General features: G+C 58.7%; 1 protein-coding gene across 1 annotated transcript; it reads right to left on the minus strand.

Annotated features, from left to right (window-relative positions):
- Positions 1–605: 605 nt before the first annotated feature.
- On the minus strand, positions 606–16,362 carry Asx (transcriptional regulator additional sex combs). Its single transcript, XM_037212777.1, has 12 exons — positions 16,072–16,362; positions 12,749–12,903; positions 11,156–11,355; positions 10,510–10,625; positions 9,547–9,697; positions 8,016–8,286; positions 6,767–7,659; positions 4,519–4,590; positions 2,682–2,942; positions 2,433–2,522; positions 1,482–1,550; positions 606–1,175 (listed from the first exon to the last, which is right to left on the minus strand). Exons 2-12 carry the CDS (start codon positions 12,900–12,902, stop codon positions 606–608), a joined length of 2,847 nt encoding a protein of 948 aa, XP_037068672.1. The 5' UTR covers position 12,903; positions 16,072–16,362.
- Positions 16,363–16,517: the final 155 nt, after the last annotated feature.

Consider the following 16,517-nt stretch of genomic DNA (forward strand, 5'->3'; position numbering starts at 1 on the left):
CAACTGCATACGTAAAAAAGAACAAGATCAACACGAGCATGGCTGCATGGGAAGCAATGGAACCCAGAGCGGGCGAATGAAACTTCGCGCCGATGAGCAGCGGTTGTGAGCCTTAGCACCGACCCGGTCGATAGCGGTCGGCGGCGGGAACTTAAGTGGTCCGCGAGCTCCAAAGATGGCGCCGCTCCGCGCCACAGCACGCACCCCACACACGGCCAAGGCACTGTCACGCCGGCGCCAGCGCGGTCCGGCCAGCGGCGGCATATCTGCCCCGGCTGCCGGTCACCCGCGCGCACACGCGGCCGGCGGCGGCGCCCGGCCGGCCGGCCACCACCGGCCGGCCGAAATAAGATTTCGTTGGGGAAGCCGGGGGACGAGACGGCTCCCCACGCTACCTACTAGAAGCAGGCCAGAGCGGCCCGCCGGCGCCGACAGAGCGACAGTCCGAGAAGAGCGCCCCGTACCCATATCACCGCCTCGCTGTAAAGCCCTGGTTATAAGCTGAAGTGTTTGGCGGCCGGTGTCGCGGCGCGGCCGGCCGCGCGGCGGCGGCGGCGGTGGCAGCGGCGGCGGCGGCGCGCGCCGGGCGGGCCGCCGCGCGCCCATCACCGGCACGCCAGGCACGTGTTGCAGACGGTCTGCTGCGGCGGGCCCGGCATGCAGTCGTCGTGGCAGAAGGCGCCGCACTTCTGGCACATCACCATCGCCTTGAGGCTGCAGCCACACTCGCCGCCGCTGGAGACGACCTTCACCATGGGCCGGCCGCCCTGCATATGGAACACGGGCTGACCGGCGGCCGCCGGCGCCGGAGCCGCCGCCGCTGCTGCCGCCGCCGCCGCCGCCTGACCCGTGGCCGTCGGGTTTGGTGAGTTCTGAATCTGCACCACCTGCTGGTTGAGACTGACGTACTGCGCGGCTGCGGCGGGCGAGTCCACCTGCGGCGGCGGCGGCTGCCCGAGGGGAGGCCGGTATACGGCCGGCGCCCACTGCTGCGGCCGCACCGCCACGTTCTGATTGGGGTCCAGCATGTACCGCTGCTGCGGCACCGGCGGCCGCTGCTGCTGCTGCTGCATCATCGTCAGCTGCTGCTGCTGCTGCTGCTGAGCAGCCAGCATCTGCTGTTGACGATGCTGCTGCTGCTGCATCTGCTGATTAATGAAGTGCTGCTGCTGCTGCTGCGCTATCATATGCTGCTGCTGCTGCTGTGGATGTTGTTGCTGCTGCTGCTGCTGTTGTTGCTGTTGTCGGACCTGCATCTGCTGCTGCTGCATCAGCTGCTGATGTGACACCATCTGCTGCTGCTGCTGCTGCTGCATGTACTGCTGTTGCTGTTGCTGCTGTTGCTGCTGCTGCTGGTGATGGTGGATCAGCTGGTGCTGGGCGGCCGGCTGCTGAGCGAGCGGCGTCAGCGGCACGGCGCCGCCGGTGGAGCTGGGCCGCGCCAGCCGGTGCAGGGCGGCCGGCGGCCGGTCAGGCGGCGCGCTCGAGGCGCGCGGCGACTCCAGCACCGGTCGCATCACCAGCACCGTCTTGCCGCTGCTGTCCGTCATCTGCCGAGCACCCCGGGCCCCGGTGAGATTACCGCCGGCGGCGCCACGTCCGACCCGGCACAGCCGTGGCCCGGACGGCGCGGAATCCCGCTGATGGCGTCAGCGGCTTTGTCGAGTAAAATAAACCGCGCAGTCCGCAGGAGCTGCCAGGAATCCCTAGCTTCAATTGTGCAGAAATACTGACAGGGGTAATAGTTGACACGAATGGTTTAGTCGTCATCATTTTGTTCGAGCTGCAGTAAGAGATTCAGCACCAAGTCAATCATGCTGTTCTAATACTCAACAAAACTACTGAGAAATTTAGACATTGAACTACGAGGACGGGCCGCAGGTGACGAAAAAGGGATACTATACCGATCGGGCCCTATTTTTCCGTATACCCAGCGGTTGCATAGAACGAAAACCACAACTAAGTTGCTCTTTTTTCGTCGCGTCGTGCAGGCACATAGACTGTAGGCTATTTACCTTTCCGACTCAATTTCGTTTCACATTGAGTTTTACGGATTACACCATGGGTGCAACCGTTCACTCTCGTTAAAATGTGTCCTACGTGACTGGACTGGTTGTAAAGGCAAAATATGCCAAGTTAGCACCACATTCTCGCCGCTGCGCGCGCCAAGGCGTCACCCAAAAATCAGTCACATCATGTCCGCAACCTATTTATGGGCTGACAACCACTCGCTTCCCATAGCTTGATGAGGAAATTCACGCCCACCCTGTCCGTCTGCACGCCACCAAAAAGCAGAGTTGAACCGGCCACCCTGGAACGTTCACAGGGATGCATGTCCGGAAGGCTCCACCCACACCGCCCGTGGGCCCCGCGCTCCAGGCCCCGTCACGCTGCTGGCGCCGCGCCAGACCCCGACTCTAGCACCGCCTCACCTGGTACACCTTCTGCTTGCCGCGCACCAGCAGGTCCTTGCGCAGCACCACCGTGCCATTCTCGCCCAGCTCGCCCAGCACTAGCGCGTCCTGCGGCTGCGGTTGCGACTGCGGCTGCGACTGCTGTTGCGGCTGTGGCTGCTGCTGCTGCGGCTGCTGAGGCGCCGGCTGCGACTGCTGCTGCGGCTGCTGCGGCGCCGGCTGCGGCGGTGGCGTGGCTGCGTGTGAGCCGCCGGCGCCGCCGCCGGCCGGCATGGCCACCACGCGTGTGGCGGTGAACACCTTCTGGCCGGGCACCTGGACGTACTTGACCTGCATGGCGTGCGGCGGCCCGGCGGGCCGGCGGCCGGCCGGACCGCCCCGCTCAGCCAGCAGCGCCGGCAGCGGCTTCAGCTGCGCCTGCAGCTGCGCCCGGTTCTGAGACTTGGCGATCACCGCCTGGCAGATCTGGTAGGAGCGCTCCAGGTTGACAGAGCCGGCCGGCGGGCGCGCGCTCTTCGACTTGGCCGTCTGCGGGCCGGGCGGCGGGTCAGGCGGCGCGCGCTCACCGGCAGCGGCACTGCTCGCAGCGGCGGCAGCGGCAGACGTCCGCGCGGAAGTGGCACGGCATGCGTCGCTGTGTTTATGCGGCAATCGCAAAAAAGGACGAAACTGACGCGCGGACGTGACATTTGCGTAAACGAGAGTCCTGACGCAGAACAGGCCTGCACACGCGACGGCCTGCGGCGAGTGACGGGCGCACGGTACGATTCCGCATGCTGTGCACGACGTGTAAAACAAAGTTCGACGGCACTTGCAAATCTGCTGTGTCTAAAGTTCAGGCGTCCATCTCGAGCTCGCAATGACGCGGAACACGAATCCGGACAGCTCAGGACGAAACGGACGCTCAGACGACAGGGCGAGCCCGGACAGCTCAGGACGAATTGGACGCTCAGACGACAGGGCGAATCCGGACAGCTCGGGACGAATCGGACGCTCACACGACGGGACGAATCCGGACAGCTCGGGACGAATCGGGCGCTCAGACGACATGGCGAATCCGGACAGCTCGGGACGAATGGGACGTGCAGACGACAGGACTAGTCCGGACAGCTCGGGACGAATCGGACGCTCAGACGACAGGACGAGTTCGGACAGCTTGGGACGAATCGGACGCTTAGACGACAGGACGAGTGCGGACAGCTCAGGACGAATCGGACGCTCAGACGACAGGGCGAATCCGGACAGCTCGGGACGAATCGGACGCTCAGACGACGGGACGAATCCGGACAGCTCGGGACGAATCGGACGCTCAGACGACATGACTAGTCCGGACAGCTCAGGACGAATCGGACGCTCAGACGACAGGACTAGTCCGGATAGCTCGGGACGAATCGGACGCTCAGACGACAGGACTAGTCCGGACAGCTCAGGACGAATCGGACGCTCAGACGACAGGACGAATCCGGACAGCTCGGGACGAATCGGACGCTCAGACAACAGGACTAGTCCGGACAGCTCGGGACGAATCGGACGCTCAGGCGACAGGACTAGTCCGGACAGCTCGGGACGAATCGGACGCTCAGACGACAGGACTAGTCCGGACAGCTCAGGACGAATCGGACGCTCAGACGACAGGACTAGTCCGGACAGCTCGGGACGAATCGGACGCTCCGACGACAGGACTAGTCCAGACAGCTCGGGACGAATCGGACGCTCAGACGACAGGACGAATCCGGACAGCGCCAGCTCGGGCCGTATAGCATGGCGAAGGCCCGCCATCGCCTGCTAGTCGGAACTGTCCGAGCCTGTGCACGCATGGTCGATTCACCCGCCCGCATCAGCTGCCCGGTCACGGCCGGACCTCCCCAAATCCGAGGCCACGGCAGCCGTCGAAACAGCGCCCTCCAACGCCACGGCAGCGAGTAGGACTCACTCACCCGTCCCATGCATGACAACGGCTACCAGATCCCTCCCTCTCCGCAAAATTTGTCCCGCACCACTGACCTAACACTCCCGACCCATCCCCGCCTGGCACATGGCCACCCCTGGCCGGGCTGCCTGGCCCACGCCTCGGTCTCGGCCGCGCCCCGCCACACCAGCTGACCTGTGCGCGCTGTTTGGTCTTGGCCCGCAGCGGGACGACGCCGGCGCCGGCGGCGGGGTGGAGCGGAGCGCGCGCCTGCGCGGCCGTGGAGGCGGGCAGCGGCAGCGGCGACAGCGCCGCCTGGTGGCCGGTCGGCGTGCTGGGCGGCGGCCGCGGCTGCGCCTGCGCCTGCGGCTGCGGCTGCGGGAGAGACGCGGCCAGTCCAGTCACTCGGCCGCACAGCCAGCGGTGGTGACGACAGTGACAAGGGCTCCGGGACGTGCGGTCCAACGACATCGGCCGCCGCCACCACGTGCCACGGACGGTCTGCCTGTCAAGATTCGCTTGTGGCATCCTGTTCTATACCCTGTTAAGTTACAACAGTCAGGAAAACAGCGATAACAGTGTGACATGTGCCACGAAAGCCGCTTTATCTAGGCGTGTCGCCCTTCATATGCCATAAATTTATGACGGTTACGCAATTGAAATATGCAGAACAGACCGAAACTGACGGAATCACTAAGGAAAGGGACTGGGAAAGGCCTTACATTGGTCACACCCTCCACTCCTGACGAAAACCCTGGCCGAAAACTCGACTCCCTTCAATATACAGCTTGCCATGTCGTACTGTTTACCAGAGTCCCCGGGTATCACGAGTATCCACTGTTTTTCATTTTACAGTCAGGTTTTATTCTACCGGTCGTCAACAACACCATCGTTCCAATACTGCGAAAGGACGTCATACCACCGTCCTCTGTTGACCTACAGACATTTCTCTTGACCGTCAGTGCTCGGCAAAACAACACGGAGAGCGATGTCCGCGGACAAAACCCACAGCGTCAAGCCATTACTGACTGACATTACGTCTTCTCGCCGCCCATGAGCGACCCGGCAGTCCGGCCAGAAACATCGGCGCCGACCATCTGGAGCCGGTGGGGCACCATCGCGAGATCCTCCACTGCTTCGAGTCTACGACCCGACCGCCCGAACGTGTCGGCGGTATTAACAAGTCGGGCGGCGGTACAAGATATCGCAACGGCGCGAACACGGGACTTCTTTCCAAAACGGCCTGACCGATCTACCCGACAGGGGTTGGTGGGATCAAGGCCGGCGACACGGACGAGGTCGAACAGGCCGCCGTGGCTCCGTGAAGTCGATGACGTTAATCCGTTCGCGGGGAGCTTATGACAAGCTACATCATCTAAATGGTTGAGGGCACCCCTCAGCGGGAAACGGTGCAGGGTGCAGCTTCGTGCGACCGCCATCTGCACACTTCAGACCGACACGAATTAGCTCTGGCTCCTACCAGAAGTTCAGTCGGCATATGAACATATACATTACAATAATTTTCATTTGGACGAAGTCATTTGAACCGACACCAGGGGCACACGGGAGTTCTGAAAGTAGAACTGGGAACGGTTGTGCTTTACCAGGCATCAGTGCTCTGAACGCTAGGGCAGAAGCACGTTAAAAACACCATATATGGCGGTCCGCTGCCGCGGATGACGGCAACTACGCACCTAACCACTTCAATCATTGGCATAAATTCATCAAAATTCCGAGTGGTATACGCTCATTATTATCACTAACATCGGTTGCTACGCTAAACGAACTGTCCATAACACCCCTCGGCACACGACGCCAAGATTTGTGCGCACGAAATCATAAGCAAGGAGCCTATCTGAGATTTAACTGTGCAGATGTATGCACTCACCAGCTGTTGCTGTTGCTGCTGTTGTTGCTGTTGCTGCATGGTTGGCTGCTGCTGCATGGTCGGCTGCTGCTGCTGCATGGTCGGTTGCTGCTGCTGCACGGTCCGCTGCTGCTGTAGTGTCAGCTGCACTGGCGCAGCCGTCTGTTGCTGCTCCGTGGCCTGCTGCGCCGCCGCCGCCGGCGACTGGACCGCGGCCTGCTGTCGGGCCGCTGCCGCTGCCGCTGCTGCCGCCGCCGCCGCCGCCGCCGCCACCGTCACCGCCACGGACGACGCCGGCGCGGGTACCGATATGGTTGCGGGCGGCGCGGACGCCGGAACGAGCGACGTCGCGGCGACGGCCGCCGCCGCCGCCACCGGCGGCGGAGGAGGAGGCGGCGGCGGCGGCAGCGGCGCCGGCGGCGGCGGTGGTGGTGGCGGCGGCGGCGGCGGCGGCGATGACGGCACCTGGCGCGGCGCCAGCGCTGCCAGCGGCGCCGGCGAGGTGCTGGGCGTCACCAGCGGCGTCACTGTCACCGCCTCCTGCGGTCGGCGCGGCGACGGCGTCGCCGCCGGGCTCGGTGGCGGCGAGACCAGCCGCGGCGTCGGCCCGCCAGCGTCGCCGGGCGGTGGCACCGGCACGATCGTCACTCGCTGCTCCTCCTCGTCGTCGTCGTCGTCGTCGGGCGGAGGTCGGTCTGGCGGGCGGACTGTGGTCGCCTGCAGGGCCACGCCGACCGGTGTCTCGCCGCCCGCCTCGCTGGCCGGTGACGACGGCTCAGAGTTGGCCGTCGTGATGGAGATGGTGGTGATAAGGCCATCGGGAGCGACGAGCGACCGCGCGCCGTCCGGCGCCGCCAGCAGCGCCACCGCCGGCGCCGGCGGCGGCTCGCGGGGCGCGCACGACACAGTCACCGGCGTCAGCTGTACGCGCGGCGGACTGTCGGGCGGCGTCGGCGTCCGGCGGCCTTTCTCGCTAACAAACACGGCCATCTCGGGTCGCGGTGCGTCGTCCGCCGCGTCCGCACTCTCAACCATGTCCACGGAATCCACACTGTCCACCATGTTGACGACGTCCGCACTTTCCACCATGTTGACGACGTCCGCACTTTCCACCATGTTGACGACGTCCGCGCCCTCCACCATGTCCACCGAGTCCACAACATCGGCGGCATCGACCGCGTCCGCACTGTCGGCAACTTCCGCCGCGTCGACGCTGTCGGCCGCGTCGGCCACGTCCTCCTCCTCTTCCTCCTCCTCCTCCTCCTCCACCTGCTCCATCAGCCGCTCGAGCTCCTCCTCTTCGGGCAGCTCCTCCTCCTCCTCGCCGTCACCGTCGCCGTCGCCGTCGCCGCCGTCGTCGTCGTCGTCGTCGCCGGCGGGCCGGTCGCCGTCGGGCGTGGGGCCGGCCTCATCCACCTCGGCCGACGACCAGGCCGACTCGAGCGACACGTCGTGCGGCGAGCTCCACTCTGTCGGGTGAGGAGGCGAGCGTCAGCGCACAGCCACAGCCAGCCGGACCATCGCCAGCCACATCCAGCGCACGCCAGAGAATGGGTCCATACCATACCATACCGATCGTCTTCACAATCCCCGCGGACTACCTGCGAGCGATCAGAGATCGTGCGGACGGTTCCAACCATTTGTCAGCTATAAGAATCGAGGCACAGTGTACCATGGGATATGTTGATGAAATACATCACTATTTAAATTGCGCATGCACATTCTAGCCGATTAATAACACCCCTGGTCCAAGCGAATCCCTCCGCATACATCGCTTCCCGCGCCCCTCCACCCTCCCGCGCCATAGAGCGGCGGCGGCTCGTACCGTCCTCGTTGTCCGGCGCGGGCGTGTCGGCAGCAGCCTTGCCGGCCGGCTCCGGCGGCGGCGTGGCCCACGATCTCTTTGGTTTGACTTCAGGTACGGCAGCGACAACGGCAGCGGCGGCGGCGGCGGCGGCGGCGGCGGCGGCCGGCGCGGCGGCGGTGGCGGGCGGCGACGGCGGCAGCGCGGTGGCCAGCGCGGCCTGCGCAGCGCTCGTCACCGGACTGTCGGACCGCTTCGGCCGGCGGCCCCACACCGGCTCGAAGTTCCGCGCCTGGGGACGGCGCCGTGCGTCACGTATCGTCTGGTGCGCGCAGACACTGGAGCCGTGGCGGGCCTCAAACTAGTCACAGAACATTGCGCCCGCCGGCCTCAAACTAATGATAGAACACTGTACCCGCCGGACCCTGAGCCGTGGCGGGCCTCAAACGAGCCACAGAACACCGCATCCGCCGGGCTGTGAGCCGCGGTGGGCCCCAAACTAGTCACAGAACATCGCACCTGCCGGGCTTTGAGCTGCGGCGGACCTCAAACTAGTCCCAGAACACCGCACCCGTCAAGCCTAGCATCATGCGCTCGCCTTCGGGGTTTCCCAAGAGCCGACCATTGCATGACTCGGAGGTCAATTCCATTCCCATAGCAGCATAGCTTGAAAAAATAAACCGGACAGGAATAATACCACGCCACAAAACCTTACATTCAAGAAGCGGGCGCAACATGCAAATAACCCCTATCGCTGCAACTAACGGCGCACATCACCGGAAATTGCGTTACAACAGGCATCCCGAATTTGTGCGGGGCAGCTACATTTGAGGATACATGGTAAGTACAGCCGTTCCCAAAAAGTGAATCGAATAGTCGCACACAAAGGCCTGACATGATGTCACCAATCATTAGCATCAAATCGATGCATGACAAGGCAGAGCCGCTCCAAAGAGGGAATCGAGTTGTCATCCTTGCAGCTCAACAAGAAATCCGAAACGCTTACGCGTCTTGTTCTTATATTGATACCGGGGTCGAAATGTAACAAGACACCTGTGTGGAATTCAAGTTATGCCGTACAGCTAAGATGCATGTGTCCGGCGGCAAGACTTTAAAAAGCATGCCTGTGCCCCCGCCCCCTCCCCTGGCGCACGCAAACTGGACCCTTTGAGCATGTAAGCTTACAAGGGAAGGACATGCAAACGTGAGCAAAATATTGAAAACTTAATATTAGTCACATCCATACAGATCACATTTCGCGAAGGTAAATGGCCACTTCGCTGCTACCTTACCCGTGACATTGTCTGTACCCAATACGACACACGCATCTGTCTGACATGTACAAACTTGGCGCACAAGGTTTCGATCAACCGTCTGAAAACGTAGCTAAGATGGCTATACCACACCAAGTTCAGAGCTCAGATTCCACGGCCCGTCAACAACGATGCGAATGGAGGCCAAATTACACCTATACTTGCACTCCGTTCCTCCTGTATCCGCGTATCGCCCGTAGCCGGCGGCGCATGCTGCGCAGCCTGACCGGGCGACCTACCTTCCAGGGGTCGAGCCGGCGCCGCATCATGTCCAGCTCAGCGCGGTACTTGTGCTGGTTCTCGTGCGTGAACTCGCCCTGGCGCAGCCTCTCCTGCCACTGGTGACACGCGCGCGCCAGAAACTCGTTGTTCAGGCTCGCGCCGCCCAGTCTGCGGGCAGGAACGAGCGAAGTTACGTACTGGTAATTGTTGGTGAGTTAGTTCACGTGATTCTACGAATCGTACTCGTACCTGGAGCAGCGTGTCCAGACCTGTCGGTCGATGCTTCAACAGCTTGGGCTCAAATGATACGATAACTATATTATCTGGGATGACAGTTGATGCTTGGGATCACAGTTGGACAGGATCGATAACTTTACCTGCGAAACTCCATGGGCACAAAACGAGCATACGGGTCAATTCTATTTCAACAGCAATTTCATCCACGAAACCCTATTGGCAAATCCCGAATACATCCACCTTCTCCATTTCTAAGTTTGTACATATCACAGTGCAATGTCTTTGGAACAGGACCCACGGTCCAGTTATAGCCCTCCCCCCCCTCGCCCCCCCCCCCCCCCGAGGCCTAGTCGCAGACGCCATTGGATCGGACGCGGCAGAAGTGACTGTCGACCCAAAGCGTTCTTAGCACGGACGTCACACTTCAAGCGACAAGTTCCCGGATCCAAGCGCGATTGCACCAGAGTATTGTAAAGCCCCTCTGGTTGGAAAAGCTCCGGCTATTGGTAGATTTCGCCGGTTCGTGCACCGCCTAGTGCATGTAAAACGTCCAGCAGCGACAAATTGCGTCCGCTGCTAGGACCAGCCGTCCAAAACACCGGAAGAGTTTGTCGGCCTGAGCCGGCCCAACGGCGCCCGTGTCGGACCCCGCCCCAGCCGGGCGCCTCAGAGCCGGCCCAACGACGCCCGTGTCGGACCCTGCCCCGGCCCGTCTCCGACCACAGGCCGCAGACGAGGCTCACTTCATGGTGCCGTCCGAGCCGCTGGGGCCGTCGGCGTCGGGCAGCATCCTGGCCAGCTGCAGCTGGTACAGCGACGGCAGCCGGCAGAACGCCGACCGGCTCAGCAGCGACTTCACCTGCGGGCGGCGCGGGCGGCCGGTGAGCCGTGCGTACACAGACCCGCGCCCAAGCGTGGAAGATCGCACCGCAGACACAGACGAAGTCACGACGACACATTGTCCGCGCGTTCCCCACTGAACACTGCTATCCAGCACGCAAGTCGTACCGTGGCAATATTGTTAACCAACTATCTCGCACTTCACTATTTCGTTTTTTCTGCGATGCTGCAGAGGTTCTCATCCATTACACATTCTCCATATGTCCAATCACAAATCTCCCTATACAAACCACATATCCTCGCCTACCCAACGAGCACCATGCATCTTCGCCTAACCACAAGCAGATAATGCCAACTACCACGAGTAGAAAACTGCGAGGTGGTCTCGGCGCCGGCCGGCGTGCGGATCACCAGCGGCTTGCCGCCGGCCGCTGACCGAGATAACAAACAGTTGAGCCGAAGCAAGCCCTGCCTGCCAGCGCTGTCGCCCGCCGTCTCCATCACTCCCTGCTGCGCGCAGCGCTGTCCGTGACGCCGGCGCCGCCTGACCTGGACTCGGGTGAGGATGCTGTCGGGCGTTTCCAGATCGATGACCCCCTCCTGGGTCTGCTTGAGCTGGGCGGCGTTGGAGAGTTTGCGGGCACGGCGCGGCCGCGGCCGGCGGCCCAGCTCGCGCAGGATCTGCTTCATCTTCGAGGTGGTCTCGGCGCCGGCCGGCGTGCGGATCACCAGCGGCTCGCCGCCGGCCGCTGACCGAGATAACAAACAGTTGAGCCGAAGCAACCAGAGCCGGCTAGTGCCGGTGAGCATGCGGTAGTGCATGAACAGCAGCCTGCGTCTCGTCAAATGCTGTTACGCGCTGCACCGGGAATCATGATGTCAGTATTTCCTGGCACGTGATATTACAACTAAAAGTGGTACCTTTTGCACACTTAACCATGTCAACGCTTCCCAAACGATACTTTCCCACGCCCCTACAAGTAGGCAGACGTTCCCGACAGCAAATAACCCAAAATGCCATCTGTGCAGTGCTCCATGGGCGTTCCACAATGACCGCGGTTACAGACGGACGCCTACAGAACCTGGTCAACAGCTGCACCAATGCATCAGCGCGGCTCCAAGTGACTCCCTCCCCCGCGGCATTCCTTTCCCTGCGCGCCAGGACCGCCGCCAGCGCAGCACCAAGTGACTCCCTCCCCGCAGCACTCCTTTCCCTGCGCGCCAGGACCGCCGCCAGCGCAGCACCAAGTGACTCCCTCCTCCGCGGTACTCCTTTCCCTGCGCGCCAGGACCGCCGCCAGCGCAGCACCAAGTGACTCCCTCCCCCGCGGCACTCCTTTCCCTGCGCGCCAGGACCGCCGCCAGCGCAGCACCAAGTGACTCCCTCCTCCGCGGTACTCCTTTCCCTGCGCGCCAGGACCGCCGCCAGCGCAGCACCAAGTGACTCCCTCCCCCGCGGCACTCCTTTCCCTGCGCGCCAGGACCGCCGCCAGCGCAGCACCAAGTGACTCCCTCCCCCGCGGCACTCCTTTCCCTGCGCGCCAGGACCGCCGCCAGCGCAGCACCAAGTGACTCCCTCCCCCGCGGCACTCCTTTCCCTGCGCGCCAGGACCGCCGCCAGCGCAGCACCACGTGACTCCCTCCTCCGCGGCACTCCTTTCCCTGCGCGCCAGGACCGCCGCCAGCGCAGCACCACGTGACTCCCTCCTCCGCAGCACTCCTTTCCCTGCGCGCCAGGACCGCCGCCAGCGCAGCACCACGTGACTCCCTCCTCCGCAGCACTCCTTTCCCTGCGCGCCAGGACCGCCGCCAGCGCAGCACCAAGTGACTCCCTCCCCCGCGGCACTCCTTCCCCTGCGCGCCAGGACCGCCGCCAGCGCAGCACCAAGTGACTCCCTCCCCCGCGGCACTCCTTCCCCTGCGCGCCAGGACCGCCGCCAGCGCAGCACCAAGTGACTCCCTCCTCCGCGGCACTCCTTTCCCTGCACGCCAGGACTGCGGCTAGGCACATCAACCGGGCTGCTGACTCGCTCCAACCCGCCCGCGCGGTGCGCGCCGCGCCCACGAACTGGTACACCCCTAGCCCTCCCTGTGTTGCATAACCTGCCGTCATCGGCCGCGCGGCCCGGGCAGGCGCCGTACCGGAGTGGGCGGCGGCGGCGGAGGCGGCGGCCGTCGGTGCCATCTGCAGCTGGCGGACGGCGAGCGGCGTCGGGCCGGCTGCCGACGGCGGCGGCGCCTCCTGGCCCGTCACGCGCCGCCGCCGCTTCTCAGGCAAGCGGGGCTCCGTCTCCATCCTGCCGGCCAGACGATCGCATCGGTCAGGTCAATAGGGTCAGACTAACGACATGATGGTGACCAGGAGTGTCAGCAGGCGTTACAGACAGGACCGATAGCCAGAGAAAGTCAGGTCAGGGATCCATTCCAGAATATCATAAGCTTTTCTTGTACAGGGATGCACAGACAAACATATGCTAATGGTGGTGTGGCAAGCTATGCTTCCAGTTACTGGTTCTTTGGGGGTACATTGAAGTGCAATTACATGTAGACAGGGAGAGATGACAATAGATTATCTGGTTCAGGATGGGGACGAAGCTGGCTTTGGATTCGCCTTCGGTTTCGCGAGCCACAGTTTTCTTCCCATGCCTTCAGTCTCGGCCTTAGCCTCGTGCCAGTTCCAGCGGTCGACCCTGTGTAAGTGCTGGCTTTGGCATCAGCTTCAGATTAATTTTAAATTGTGACTGCAACTGCAGCTGCATGTGATCTGTTAGCTGTGACTTTGCCATGGTGGTTCTTTTGAGGTGGCTCTAGAAAAAAACTTTACAAAAAAGTCTCACCCATCTTGTCATGCCAATACAACAAAAAGCTTTTAAAGGCTGCTACAAACACAGGGCTGCAAGCCATGTACCAGCAGTCCATCTTCAAAAACAATGAACACAGTACAACAGCTAGAAAATGTTCTGAGACACCACATCCATACTAACACAAAAGAATGGCATGATATTTAGATACAGAATCTTTATCCCTGTTACAAATAGCCCATCTCCAGGCTCCACGAAACCCTGATGATATATCCTGATGCCTCACACTTTGAGCAGATGCAAAAATGTTGTTTAATTCATAACAAAGTTGTCCCACAACTTTGGCCTTGGCTTGAGCCAAATGACAGTAAACTGCTGGGTTCAATTTTAGATTGCACTTTCTGGGCTCAAAACAGCTGATGCTAGCTTTGGCTTCATGGCAAAAAGGTTCAGGCCACTGGCCTTGGAGTCAGTCTCACATTGTAGAAATATGAAGCCACTTGCTCCAGCTTGGAGCACCAAACTTCAAAGCTGCTGGCTTCAGCTTAATATGCTTGTCTTGGCTTCAAGCCTGACTCCACACTAGAAGCCTGGCTTAGTCTCTGTGCCTCATTTGGACAGAGATGCATGCCCATAGACATTCTGTACAGGGAAACCATGGGCACAAGAACACAGGCATGTCCTGTGCTGTGGACACCTTGTATGAGGGATGAAACCTCATTTTCAATGAAAACTTCTGGCCTGGGGGATGGCTTTGACACAAAACTTAGAAGTGACAAAGGCCATGATAGAAGCTGGTTTGCCACAGCTGAAAACACAGCTTTTCTAGCATACCCAATACAATTTATGCATGGCAGATGCCAGTGTTCAGTCCAGAGCTGCAAAGTACTTGTTTGTCTTGAAGCCAGCCACTGTACCACAACATGGCCTAAGTGGTATGGTAAAAACATTGTCAGTAGTAGATGAATAACCAATAGGTGCAGGTCAAGAGCTGAATAAGTTTCATAATTCATCAAATATGCATGTAGAGTGTAAATTCAACCATTATTGGTCTAAACCACTTTCTGGGCACCCAACTGTCATGCCTTATGGACACAGCAATGTGTCATTTATAGCATAGCACAAGATGTATCATTACATGCATTACAAGTTGCTCACATGCCAAGGCCATGTGAAGTATTGTGAAAAAATATTAAAAAGTGTGTCACTTAGGATCTCATTTTGTTATATGCTCAGTTGGCAACCACAACAGGCCAGCCTATCAGTAGTGTAGTGCAAAATATATGATAACCATCCTGTGGGGGCTAATATGTGATAGCCATGACTTATGAGATAATTAAAAGAAGGCAAAGAATTATATTTTTCATCTGTCTGACACCAACAATTTGCTTACATGGTATTTATATTTATACTTGGTGCAGAGATGCTGCACAAACAGAAATGTTTAATACCAGGTTACTGGTCTGAGCATGCTCTATTTATTGCTCAGCACAGTCTTGATGCATTTCAAAGTACTACTGATGCAGTTCTCTCAGATGGTGACTGCCAAGTGCTAGTAAGCTATAAATGTAAATTCACATGAAATGCAGTTTACCAATAATCATGACCTCTCTCAACAGAATACTAATCCTATAATGGTCAGTGATAGGGTTGGTCCACCTCACCTATGTTACATAAGTTGAACACAGTAACTACCCATTCCATGTTATCACTTTCACAAACAGGAAACATCTCAAAATATGCTCATGAACAAAAGATCATGACTATATTAGCACACCATACTGTGAGCACCAGTCCTCTACTTTGGTGATATTATGATGTTTCCACTTCTGCTCTCAATTCTTATGTCATAAATAACACACTGAAAAATAAAAAGGCAACATACAGCAATGCAGTGGCCTCATCCTGGAACATATAACAGCATGCCTAGCTCTCTATACTAGTATCTAAGGTGACTGCATTACAGGTGCTGTACATCCTCATTTGATAACATATAATTTTTTTCAATAGTTTAACACTAATGTACTAGTGGTTTTGAAGGATCAAGGATGGGCATTCAAATAGTCTGTGCTAAGGTAAAAAGAAATAGTTTATTTCCTTTTATTCTATGGTTGTCATGGCTATGTATGCCAGTCAATGGTCATCACAGGAATAACTCTAGAACTTGCTGCAGGCCTGACAGGACCCAAATACCATGACCTCAGTGACTGTCACAGCTCTGAAGCTCAATAACAGAGCAATCTGTCATAAAGCAATCACATACTTGTGACATAATAGGCATTGATTTCATTGCTGACAGACTAAGTGCTAGAAGCCTTTCAAAATTTGCAAAGAAAAGTGTGCATCTTCCTTAAGCACCAACTTAGCTTTGAGCACTCTTTGAAAAAGGATCCACCTCAAGGGTAGAGGCTACCAGTCAGTTCACATATCCCCACAACTTGGGCTCACCAAAACAATTGACTACATGGAATACACTTCATAACTCAGACTTAGCATATTTTTAACTCACAAATTCACCATAGCAGCTTGAAATGGGCTTAGGAAAGTTCATAGGTTTCTGAGGAGGTGCTATGTACATGGCCAAGCAAAATAACCAGACCAAGACCTGAACTCGCATTATTAAGCATAACATTTATCTACAACAGGTAACAAGAATGACAGTACCTTCAAAGCGGTGCAATCCTTAAGTCGTTAGAATCGAACAGCTCATCTTCGAAACTCGCCCAAAAATATAGGCAAGTCACCACGCATATGCGCTTAATAACCGATCTGATGACAATTATGATTCCTTCCAGCCTGATTCCATTTCGAGATATTGGGCAATCTTGCTGAAGAGTAAACTTGTATCAATCCGCTGACGACGACTGAATCACTCATCACATAAAACCATCTAGATTAGCGCCAAAATTCATCCCGTAATGAAAACAACAAAACCTCGCACACGGCTCACGCCATCTTGAATTTCCACGAATGTGTCCGTTGAGCATTGCGTGGTTTGCCAGTAGATGGCAGGACAAAAGGTACGGTGAAGTTTGTTTACGTTTCTAAGACTCGGATTTACTGTAATGTCTTCATATTTTTTACGTTAATGCACCTCAATATTTAAATCT

Source organism: Pollicipes pollicipes, unplaced genomic scaffold (genome assembly GCF_011947565.3).
Source record: "Pollicipes pollicipes isolate AB1234 unplaced genomic scaffold, Ppol_2.1 Scaffold_3087;HRSCAF=3621_pilon_pilon_pilon, whole genome shotgun sequence".
Classification (NCBI taxonomy): domain Eukaryota; kingdom Metazoa; phylum Arthropoda; class Thecostraca; order Pollicipedomorpha; family Pollicipedidae; genus Pollicipes; species Pollicipes pollicipes.